The sequence below is a fragment of the Erinaceus europaeus genome, chromosome 14, assembly GCF_950295315.1.
Source record: "Erinaceus europaeus chromosome 14, mEriEur2.1, whole genome shotgun sequence".
NCBI classification, from domain to species: domain Eukaryota; kingdom Metazoa; phylum Chordata; class Mammalia; order Eulipotyphla; family Erinaceidae; genus Erinaceus; species Erinaceus europaeus.
Window position 1 is genome coordinate 74,665,127 of NC_080175.1, and position 11,791 is coordinate 74,676,917.

The following is an 11,791-nucleotide window of genomic DNA, read 5'->3' on the forward strand; positions in this document are numbered from 1 at the left end:
CATCTCTGGGGCTGGTGGCATAGCTCAACTGGTAGGGCACCTTTCTGGCCATGGCCTCTCTCTTTCTCTCGCTCCCTCTTTCTATCTCTGTCTCCCCGAAAAGTCAGCCCAGAGTGGTGAACTTTCGTCTGCATTAAGTTCCAAAAAGCCAAAAAACAAAACAAAACAAACAAAAACAACTTTATTTTATTTACATAATCCCATCCTTTGTGAGTTTAGCTAATAACCATTATAATATCCAGTACCAAACACACAGAAAGTATTCAGGAATAGCTCTGTGTTAATTGATATTTCAAGATTAACATAAAATAAAAACTGCTTTTAGCATATTTTAATACAAAGCATAATGCCCTGCTATACAGAAAAGAAACCCTGAGAACTTGAGAAACTTCCAGACTCATGGCTATGTAGTCTAACAGTGGTCACACTTCACAGTCAACTAGAAAAAGCAACAAAAAATCACCTGAAAACTCAACCAGGATTTCTCAAGGAAGGAAGGAAGGAAGGAAGGAAGGAAGGAAGGAAGGAAGGAAGGAAGTAAGTAAGTAAGTAAGTAAGTCCTGGTAAATGGTGAGTATTTCAGCACTAGAGCTCGGGACCACCATGCCTGCGTCGTTCCCAGAAGTTCCAGGTTCAGTTGCCACTGTTGCTGTAAAAGCTACTCTGGTCTCCTTCTCATTCTCTCTTGTTCTCTTGAACACATACACATCTTTCTAAAAAAATCCTTTTCTTTTTTTTTTTTAATTTTTATTTATTTATTCCCTTTTGTTGCCCTTGTTGGTTTTTTTTTTTTATTGTTGTAGTTATTATTGTTGTTGTCGTCGTTGTTGGATAGGACAGAAAGAAATGGAGAGAGGAGGGGAAGACAGAGAGGGGGAGAGAAAGATAGACACCTGCAGACCTGCTTCACCGCCTGTGAAGCGACTCCCCTGCAGGTGAGGAGCCAGGTTCGAACCGGGATCCTTATGCCGGTCCTTGTGCTTTGCGCCACCTGCGCTTAATCCGCTGAGCTACAGCCCGACTCCCAAAAAATCCTTTTCTAAACCATTTTCCTGATAATTTGATAAAGGTTATTTTTGAGAAGCTTCTTTTTCTTTTTTTAATTTATTTTGTTTTAGTAAAAGTATGAGAAAGATACAGAGAGGGTAGGACAGAGAAAGACAGACAGACAGACAGACACAAACCCCAGAGTACTGTTCAGCTATGGCTGATGGTGGTACTGGGAACTGAACCTGAAACCTAGGAGCCTCAGGCATGGCAGGTTTTTGCAGAGCCATTATGCTGTTAGCTATCTCAACCCATACATTTACTTTTCACACTAAATGTTTATTTAAAGTGTTGATGACTATTTTAGTGAAAGCAAAATGTTCATATGGAGTGCATTTTTCTGCAGATACTTCACAAGTAGGAATTTACAAATACAACTGCTGGTAGTATGCTCAGGTGAGGTACAAACCTGGAATCATATCCCCAGTGCATAGCATAGATCTTAGCCAGGTGACCCCGGAGGGTACGTCTTGTTCGCATTTGCATTCGGCCCACGGAGTCCATGTTTGATGTGATCTTCACAAAAAGACAAAAGTGTTAGTCTCTAAGTTAGGTGGTGCTCAGGAGAAGATTTCATTGAGAAAAAGGAGGCACTAAAGTAGACATACAATGGAATGGGGGACATGGGGGGGGGAGGAAGAGGTCGAAGGCACAACCTTCTGCTCACAAGACAGAACAAGTGAGGGGTGCTACACACAGCCTGCTGACTAGGGCTAACACAGCCGCATGGCGCATAAAAGACCTGCCGCAAGAAGATTCTAAGAGTTCTCATCACAAGGAAAAATGGTTTCTTTTTCTCCTTTCTAATCTGTCTATTACATCTAAGCTAGAAGAGGAAAGCTAGTCTACTGTGGTAATCATTTCACAACACAAGTAAAACAAAGCATCATGCTGTATGCCTTTAACTTGAAAAAAAAAAAAAGAAAGAAGTTGTTGCAATGGATATATCCAATTTGTTGATTAAAAAACAGGTATTTGTTTGTTTGTCTTGGTAGACCTCAGGGCTTCAATCCTCTCAGGAGTGGGTTGCAAGAGTAGAGAGGGGACTTGAACTCAGGTCCTTGCACATATGCTTAACTGAATGTGCCACCACTCAGCCCTGCAACAAGAATGCTTTTAAAAATACTTGGAGGGCAAAGGGAGACAGCATAACAGTTATGCAAACAGATTTTCCAGCCTGAGGCTTCCAGGTCCCAGGTTCAATGTCCCACACCGCCAAATGCCAGAGTAGAGCAATGCTCTTGGGGGAAAAAGAGGAGGAGAAGTCATACTGTCTGTCAGACTTTGTGAGAACTCTGGTGGTGGGGAAGGGGGGAACAGAACTTGGGAGGATGGTGCACTGTGGAGCTACACTCTATCTATACTCTTACAGTACTGAAAGGCATTGTTAAATCAGGAATAAAAATTATATCAAGGGGCTGGGTGGTGGCGCACCTGGTTGAGTGCACATGTTACAATGCACAAGGACCCAGGTTCGAGTCCCTGGTCCCCACCTGCAGGAAGAAAGTTTTGTGAGTGTTGCAGGTGTCTCTCTGACTCTCTCCCTCTCTACCTCCCCCTTCTTCTCAATTTCTGGCTATCTCTATCCAATAAATAAATGAAGATTAAAAAAATAAAAAATATGTATCAAAAAGAAAAAAGTGCTTGAATAACACTAACAATTTATAAAGTATTTCTAAGCAGGCATGACTTTTTCAACATAGTGTTAATAGAAAGAATCAGGATTGTCATTTGTATCGGTTCAAGTATTCTCATGGACATACTGAAATTTTTAAAAATTTATTTATTTATTTATTACTGGATAGAGGCAAAGAGAAATTGAGAGAGAGGGGGGAATAGAGAGGGAGAGAGTGGCAGAGACACACCTACAGCCCTGCTTCACCAGTCATGACCCTTTCCCATCTGCAGATGGGGACCAGGGGCTTAAATCTGGGTCCTGGCACACTGTAATGTGAGCGCTTAACCAGGTGCACCACTGCCTGGTCCCTGGACATACTGAAATTAACTAAGGGAGACAAGAGCCCTCTTTACCTGAGCAAGTGTGGAATCATTGCACGCTTTCCTGGCATCCTGAAACACAGTAAAAGACACTGAGAAACAGAAACCTCCACACATGGATAACAGATTTTTATAGACTATGTACAACTGCAAATAGTTTTTTTTTTGTCATTTTTCTTTTTACTTTAAATAATTCTAGGTAAAACCCCCCATCATTTTACAATGTATTCACTGGTTAGTATACTCACAATGTCATGAAGCCACCACAACCAATTCTAGAACACTCCTCCCATCAACCTTCCCCAGGCCCCGAAGAAAACCTTTATGCTCCCGTTTCTTCTTCCCCTGTGGCAACCACTAATTCATTGTCTTTATGGACTTACCTTTTCTGGATATATAAATGCAATCACAATAGATGACCTTAACACTCAGCATGTTCTCAAGATCTAGCCATCACCTATTAGTAATTAGTTTCTTTTTCTGGATAAATAACATGGCAAAGCAGCAAACTATCCAAGTGAACTATTTTGCTAGTTCCAGAGGTCTCAGTTTCAATGCCCAGCACCACTGTACACCAGAATTGAGCAGTGTTCTGGCATCTTTTCCCTCCACCTTGATTAAAATAAAGAAATCCAGCAGACTTTCCTGCTCACTCTTCCTTTCTTGAGAGTCTAGCATCTTTTAAAATATTTATTTGTTTATTTATTGGATAGCAACAGAGAAAAACTGAGAGGGAAGAAGAAGATAGAGAGGGAGAAAGACACCTGTAGCACTGCTTCCCCACTTGTGGGGGCTTGAACCTGGATCCTTGCACATGGCTGCATATACACTAGAGTAGCATGTACAGTAGACTCAGTATGCCACCAATGCCCTTTGTAGTACCTTTTTAAAAAATTTATTCATTTATTTTCCCTTTTGTTGCCCTTGTTTTTCATTGTTGTTGTAGTAGTTGTTGTTGTTATTGATGCTGTCGTTTTTAGATAGGACAGAGAGAAATGGAGAGAGGAGAGGAAAACAGAGGGGGAAAGAAAGAGAGATACCTGCAGACTTGCTTCACCGTCTGTGAAGCGACTCTCCTGCAGGTGGGGAACCAGGGGCTTGGACCGGACCGGGATGCTTTGTGTCACATGCGCTTAACCCGCTGCGCTACTACCCGACTCTTTTTAGTATCTTTTTTTAACTGAATTTGCTTCTCAAGCCCTTAATTGCTATGTTCCTAGTTAAATATATATTTTATACCCCTGTGGAGCTTGGAGTCAGATATTTTTTCTCATTTCCCAAGATCAAGCCAAGAGACCCTTTAGTGGGTGCCTTTACTAGATAACTATATTCCTTGCCAAAAGTAAATAAATAAATCTTTTTAAAGAGAATTTCATATTTCAAGTTGTGAGATGTAGGGTCCATTTTTCATTTAATTTTGGTATCTTGCATCAAGTAGGAGTAATCCATTCTTTTGCATGCAGACATGAGGACCATTTGTTGAAATGACTGTTCTTTCCCTAGAGAATGCTCTTGTTACCCTTGTTGAAAACAAGCTGGCCATAATGAATGGGCTGATGGGTTGATTTATGAAGTCTCAATTATGTTCCATTGTGAAAATACACGTAGGATTCCTGAGTCAAATATATATATTTCCCCCTCCAGGGTTATCGCTGGGGCTCAGTGCCTGTACTGTGGATTCACTGCTCCTGGAGGCCATTTTTCCCATTTTTGTTGCCCTTGTTATTACTATTATTGTTATTGTTGCTGTTGTTGGATAGGACAGAGAGAAATGGAGAGAGGAGGGGAAGACACAGAGGGGGAGAGAAAGACAGATACCTGCAGACCTGCTTCACTGCTTGTGAATTGATAACCCCGCAGGTGGGGAGCCAGGGGCTCGAACTAAGATCCTTATGGCAGTCCTTGCTTTGCACCATGTGCACTTAATCCACCGCACTACCGCCCGGGCCCCCAAGTCAAATATATTTTAATTTTACCCCTTGATTCAAAGAAGAACCATGCTGATTAAGAGCACTGTATTCAGAGTTGTATTTGTTACTAAACTAAAATGGAGAAAGTAAGAGTTCTGAATTCCCTTTCTGTTTATTCTGGCATTTGTAAGTTGAGGGGATGAGAATGACATTTGTGATATAATACAGGTCATTTCAGAGATATTAAAACATACAGCATTCTTTCAAGGGTTTTAAAAACATACCCTGAATAAATGCTATGACAAGGGAAAGATTTTTATTGCCCTTGTTGTTTTATTGTTGTAGTTATTATTGATGATGTTGTTGTTGGATAGGACAGAGAGAAATGAAGAGAGGAGGGGAAGACAAGAGGGGGAAGAGAAAGACAGACACCTGCAGACCTGCTTCATTGCTTGTGAAGCGACTCCCCCGCAGGTGGGGAGCCGGGGCTTGAACCAGGATCCTTACACCAGTCCTTGCTTTGTGCTACCAGCGCTTAACCCACTGCGCTACCGCCCGACTCCCCAATGGAAAGATCTTTATACATTTTGAGGAAACTGTCTCAGGAATATTTTTATGTAGTAGGCAATGATTTTTGCTGAATAGTATCGGCATTTTTTATATTAAGATCACATTCCCTGTATGTTAGTATGTGCTTATGGCAAAGCATTTTAGGTGACCTTTCTAAGAGAACTCAAATATTTTATACAAACTGAAGGGAAGGCAATGAAATGAAAATCAACAAAATAAATAAAGGCAAACAAATATTTTTTTTTAGATGCAGAAAGTCAGAGAGAATGATGGCAAATAGAGTTTTAAAAGCAAGTTTGATAAATTTAGGAAATTCCTATCTGTGGAAAATCAAAGTGCAGTGAATTCTTCCTATTAGACTTCAAACAAATGTCTTCTGTCGACAATTAGGATAGTCTCTTCTTCAACTGTGGTTTTTCCCTATAGTGCTTTGAACATGTAGTATTTATTGAAGAAATGCCCCAAATGGACAACTTGTTCCAGTCAGTCAGGAAGGAAAAAAAAAAGCCTACATCTGCTCTCATCAAAGACTGGCCGGGAGCTGCGTGATCTTTTTTGCCCTTTCAACCTATTTATGTACACTTAAAATATTTCTGTATAAGGATGTTCATAAGTAGCTGCATAAACATATGATTTAATTCTCTCATTCTTAGTCAAATTGTGTGTTCAGGAACCGCATCTGGAGAAGAGTGACTAAGTCCACTTTCCTACAATGAAAAGAATTTCCAGAAATGACAGTGGTGGCCTGAACCATATTCCCAAAATGGTACAGTTGAAGACTAAATTCTGTCAAGAGTTTCTCTGATTTTAAGCTATGTGAACATGAAATATTACTGTTTAGGTCTCCTGTCTTGACTCAGGTATCTGATTAAAAAATAAATCTTTTGAGGGGCCATGGAGGTAGCACTGCAGTGGTGCACCAGACCTGCAGGATTAGCTCCTGTGGATTTGGAGCCTTTCCACGATTCTAGTCTGCCCCTCCTGAGGAAGATGGTGAAGGTGATGCAGGTGCTGTTTTTTTATTATTTATTTATATATTTTGCCTCCAGGGTTATTGCTGGGGCTCTATGAATCCATCACTATCCACTAATCCACTGCTCCTGGAGGCTCTTTTTTCCACACTGTTGCCCTTGTTGTGCTTGTTATTGTTATTGTTATTGTTGTTAGAGCTGTTGTTGGATAGGATAGAGAGAAATGGAGAGAGGAGGGGAAGACAGAGAGGAGGAGAGAAAGACAGACACCTGCAGACCTGCTTCACCGCTTGTGAAGTGACCCCCTGCAGGTAGGGAGCTGGGGGCTCGAACTGGAATCCTTATGCCGGTCCTAGTGCTCTGTGCCATGTGCACTTAACCCGCTGCGCTACCACCCAGCCCGTCTTTTTTTTTTTTTTTTGAACTGGGGAATTAGTGGTTTACAGCCAACAATAAAATAAAATACAATAGTTTGCACATGTGTAACATTTCTCAGTTTTCCACATAACAATTCAAACCCCACTCTGTCTTCCAAGACCTGAACCCTCCCAACCTCACTCAGTCTTCTACTTTGGTGCAATAGGTGCTTTTTTTTTTCTTCCAGGGTTATTGCTGGGGCTTGGTGCCTGCACCACGAATCCACTGCTCCTAGAGGCTATTTTTTCCCCTTCTTGTTGCCCTTTTATTGTTGTTGTGGCTATTAATATTGTTGTTATTGATGTCATCGTTGTTGGGTAGGACAGAGAGAAACAGAGAGGGGAGGGGAGACAAAAAGGGGGAGAGAAAGATAAGACACCTTCGTACCTGCTTCACTGCTTGTGAAGTGACCCCTTTGCACATGGGGAGCTGGGGGCTTGAACTGGGATCCTTAAGCAGGTCCTTGTGCCTCGCGCCACATATGCTTAGCCCACAGAACTACCGCCCAACCCCCAGGTGCTGTCTTTTATCTCCCCACTATGTTTGCTGTTTTCCAGTGGTCTGCCTTACGGAATCCTTACTTGACTGGGACTCAGCAGGGGCAGGCTCTCTTCTAGGTGCACTCTCCTCTGCTAAAATGGTGAACAAGGAGGTGAAGCTGTTGTCATTGACTGAGAAGGACCCCAAAGAGTCACTAGGAAGAGGGGCAGAGGAGCTCCATGACCTCTGGAATGTCTGTGAGAAGCAGATGTGATGGATGGAGCCCAGGAGTCAGGTTGGGAAAAGGTTTTAGATTAGCTAATAAACTCTGAAATCTCTGGAATGTCTGGGAGAGGCTGTGTGACTGACAGGTCCTGTTGTCTTTGGTAAAGTTGTTCTTGTTCACCAGGAAGTAATTTGTCTGGAAAGGGGTCCAAATCTCCTCTGGAGTCTCTGGAATGTCTGGGAGGAGCCAAGTCAAGGGGAAGCCAAGGCTTCCTCTCTTTGGTGTCCTTGGGTCATTTAGTGATTAGCTGATCTTTGGGGTCACCATCTCTGAGCTGTAAGGACAAAAGACTATTCCTCTCACGTTGGGATCCAGTGCTGGTAGGTTATTCCTCTCCCATTTCTAAGTGGAAGGCTTCTTCACCTTTCTGGTAGCTGAAGTTCTCTGAATTGTAGATAATTTTATATGCAAGTTTGTTGATGGTTGGGTATAGGTTTGACCAGAGCAAAGTAACACTGACGCATGCCTGCTCCACCACCATCTTGTCAGAAGTGCAAGTCAGAGTTCTAATTCATATCTTAGTCACATCAGCTGCCTCATATTCTTAACAATGAAACTGGTTATGATTTTAATTGCTAAGAGTCAGTATTATTCTGGTGAGTGTTCTTCTCCCATTCTATTTTTCCTGTTCCTTTTGTAAGACCTTTGTATAGATAATATGCTTAACACTCTTTTCTTTTTTTTAAACAGATTTATTTTTTATTATCTTTACTTATTTATTTATTGGATAGAGACAGCCAAAAATCGAGAGGGGAGGAGGAGGCAGAGAGGGAGAGAGACACCTACAACCCTGCTTCACCACTCGTGAAGCTTTCCCCCTGCAGGTGGGAACCAGGGGCTCAAACCTGGGACCTTGTGCTCTGTAACGTGCGCTCAACCAGGTGCGTCACCACCTGGCCCCAATACTTGTTTCTTATTCATTTTATTTATATATTTGTTTGTTTGTTTGTTTTACACCAGAGCACTGCTCAGCTCTGGTTAATGGTAGCACTAGGGACTAAACCTGAGATCTTAGAGCTTCCAGCAGAAAGTCTTTTGAATAATGCAATCTCCTCAGGTCATTATTCTTCAGTTTGAAATTAAGTTCTTCCAAAAGAGCTTTTGCAAAAGATTCATATTCAGGGGCTGGCGAGATACCAAAGTGGTTATCGTGAAGATTCTCATACCTGAGACTCCAAGGCTCCAGGTTCGACCGCCAACACCACCATTAAGACAGAGCTGGTCTGCCTGTCATTTACTTGTTCTTAAAATAAATTATACAGGGACCAGGTGGTGGCACACTTGGTTAAGCGCATATGTTACAGTACACAAGGACTCAGGTCCCCACCTGCAGGGGGAAAGCTTTGCAAGTGGTGAAGCAGGGTTGCAGGTGTCTCTCTGTCTCTCCTTTATCACCCCCTTCCCTCCCTCTCGATGTCTGGCTGTCTCTATCCAGTAAATAAAATTAAGATAATAAAAAATTAAAAATAAATTATACGTATATATTTAAAGTTAATATGAGGGAGGGTCATAGCAGTGCCACACTTCCCAAGTAATTTGGAAATTCTTCTTGCTGTATGTGTAAATTGTTTTAGCCTTTATTTTTCTTCTTGAGAAAAGAAACAGGTAGCACCAGGATACACACAGTCTAATCTTTTCTCCACCCTACTCCCCCCCAAGAGGCTTTTTAATGAAAGATGACATGTGAACATCCTTCCATCTCTAGTTCTGTCTTCCTCGATATCCAACAGTGCCAACAAAGTCCAGGGAAGCACCTGTTTCCATGGTTCCTCAAGGAGGATGAATGCTGTTATCTGTGGGGGGGTGCTACACACTGGATGTGAGGTTTACAGCTGCAGGCAACCTCCCTCAGGCAAACACTCTCACCTCCAGCCTAGATCCTCCTGCACCATCATGCATCAGGACCTGAAAAGTGCTCCTCCTCCCCTAGAGTCCTTTACTCTGGAGCAATGCAGCAAACCCAGTCCAAGTTCTACTTTGTGTTTGTCCTTTCTGGTCTTATTTCTCAACTTCTGCCCATGAATGAAATACCATATTCACCCTTCTCTTTTTGGTTTATCTCACTTCACATGAGTCCTTCCAGCTCTATCCAAGATGAGGAGGAGAAGGAGACTTTATCATCCTTAATAGCAGAGTAGTATTCCATTGTGTGTATATATAGCAAAAGTTTCTTTTTAAAAATTTTTATTTATAAAAAGGAAACAGTGACAAAAACCATAGGAAAAGAGGGGTACAAACTCCACACAATTCTCACCACCAGAACTCCGTATCCCAACCTCTCCCTGATAGCTTTCCTATTCTTTATCCCTCTGTATGGACCCACGGTCAATATGGGGTGCAGAAGGTGGAAGGTCTGGCTTCCCCGCTGAACATGGGCATTGACAGGTCAATCCATACTTCTGGCCTGTCTCTTTACCTAGTGGGGCGGGGCTCTTGGATCCACCTGCATACCAGATGTCTCCATACCAGGCTCAGAAAACAAACAAACAAACAAAAAAAAACTAGTAGTCATGGGCCCTTTGGAATATAACTAAAATAGGCCTACTATCTACAAAACGGAGACCCCAAACTCTTCATCTGAACTATTCTAGCCTTTAGGTTCATGATTAGTCAACAATTTGTTTGTCTTTATATGTTAACTCTTTTTCAGCCACTAGGTTCCAGATGCTACCATGATGCCAACTGGCTTTCCTTGGACTGACGACCCCACCAATATGTCCTAGAGCCCTGATTCCCCAGTGCACAAGTTTCTTAGCCACTCATCTGTTCTTAGACATCTAGGCTGCTTCCAAGTTTTGGCTATTACAAATTGTGCTGCTATGAACATGGGTATACACAAATCTTTTTGGATGATTATATTTGGTTCCTTAAGCTACATCCCCAAGAGAGGAGTTGCTGGGTCATACGGTAAATCTATTTCTAGTCTACTGAGAGTTCTCCAGACTGCTTTCTGCAGAGGTTGGACCAATTTACATGCCTACCATCAGTGAAGGAGGGTCCCTTTGCCCCCACAACCTCTCCAGCATTTGTTGCTGCTATCATTTCTGATGCATGACATTCTCACAGGAGTGAAGTGGTATCTCACTGTTGTCCTTATTTGCATTTCTCTGACAATTAATGACTTGGAGCATTTTTTTCATGCCTGCTGGCCTTTTGGATCTCTTCTTTGGTGAATATTCTATTCATATCCTCTTCCCATTTTTGGATGGGGCCATTTGTTTTCTTGTTGCTAAATCTGGTGAGCTCTTTATATATTTTGGTTATTAGCCTCTTGTCTGATGTATGACATGTAAAGATCTTTTCCTATTCTGTGAGGGGTCTCTTTGTTTGGGTGGTGGTTTCTTTTGCTGTGCAGAAGCTTTTCAATTTGATGTAGTTCCATTGGTTTATTTTTATTTTAGCCTTCCTTGCAAGTGGATCTATATCACTGAAGATGCCTATAAAATTTAAATGGGAAGGAGTCCTGCCAATGTCTTCCTCTAAGTATTTGATAGTTTCTGGTCTAACATCCAAATCCTTGATCCATTTGGAGTTTACTTTTGTGTGGGGTGAAATGTAGTGGTTCAGTTTCCTTCTTCTGCATGTTCTAACCCAATTTTCCCAACACCACTTGTTGAAGAGACTCTCCTTGCTCCATTTATAGTCTGGGGCCCATTGTCAAAAATGAGATGTTCACAAGTGTGAAGGAAAAGTCTGCTCTTACCTGGATCTGATTCCGCAGCTGTTCTGCTTCCTGCCTCAACTGTTCCAGTTCACTCATCCTTGGAATTTATGTCCCTCAGGAACTAACAAGTGAAAGCAACTGTTTATAAAAAGAAAGAAAGAAAGAAGGGATTTAATTCTTCACTTACAAATTAGTCTGCTTTAAAAATATTGGCATATTATTTCTTTTTGGTCTTTGGCATATTATTTCTTTTTGGTCTTTGGCATATTATTTCTTTTTGGTCTTTCTGAAACTTACATGATAGCCAATCATTACTGACACTTAAAATGACTTAGACAGATTTAGATATTGACTAAAGATTATTATGAGAGAATGTGGCCTGAGGGTGAAAAGAAATTTCTAGAGTTGCAATATTCAAGGCTAAATTACAGAAAATGAGTGCTGGAAT

The 11,791-nt window shown here is 41.6% G+C and overlaps 1 protein-coding gene across 1 annotated transcript in view; it reads right to left on the bottom strand.

Annotated features, from left to right (window-relative positions):
- Positions 1-11,480, bottom strand: part of GNB4 (G protein subunit beta 4) — a 28,354-nt gene extending 16,874 nt beyond the window's left edge. The window contains exons 1-3 of the mRNA XM_007518126.3: positions 11,383-11,480; positions 3,079-3,117; positions 1,457-1,563 (exon numbers count right to left, since the gene is read on the bottom strand). Of these exons, the coding sequence (XP_007518188.1) occupies positions 1,457-1,563; positions 3,079-3,117; positions 11,383-11,439 (203 nt within the window). The 5' untranslated portion in view covers positions 11,440-11,480. The remainder of the gene's footprint in view (positions 1-1,456; positions 1,564-3,078; positions 3,118-11,382) is intronic.
- Positions 11,481-11,791: the final 311 nt, after the last annotated feature.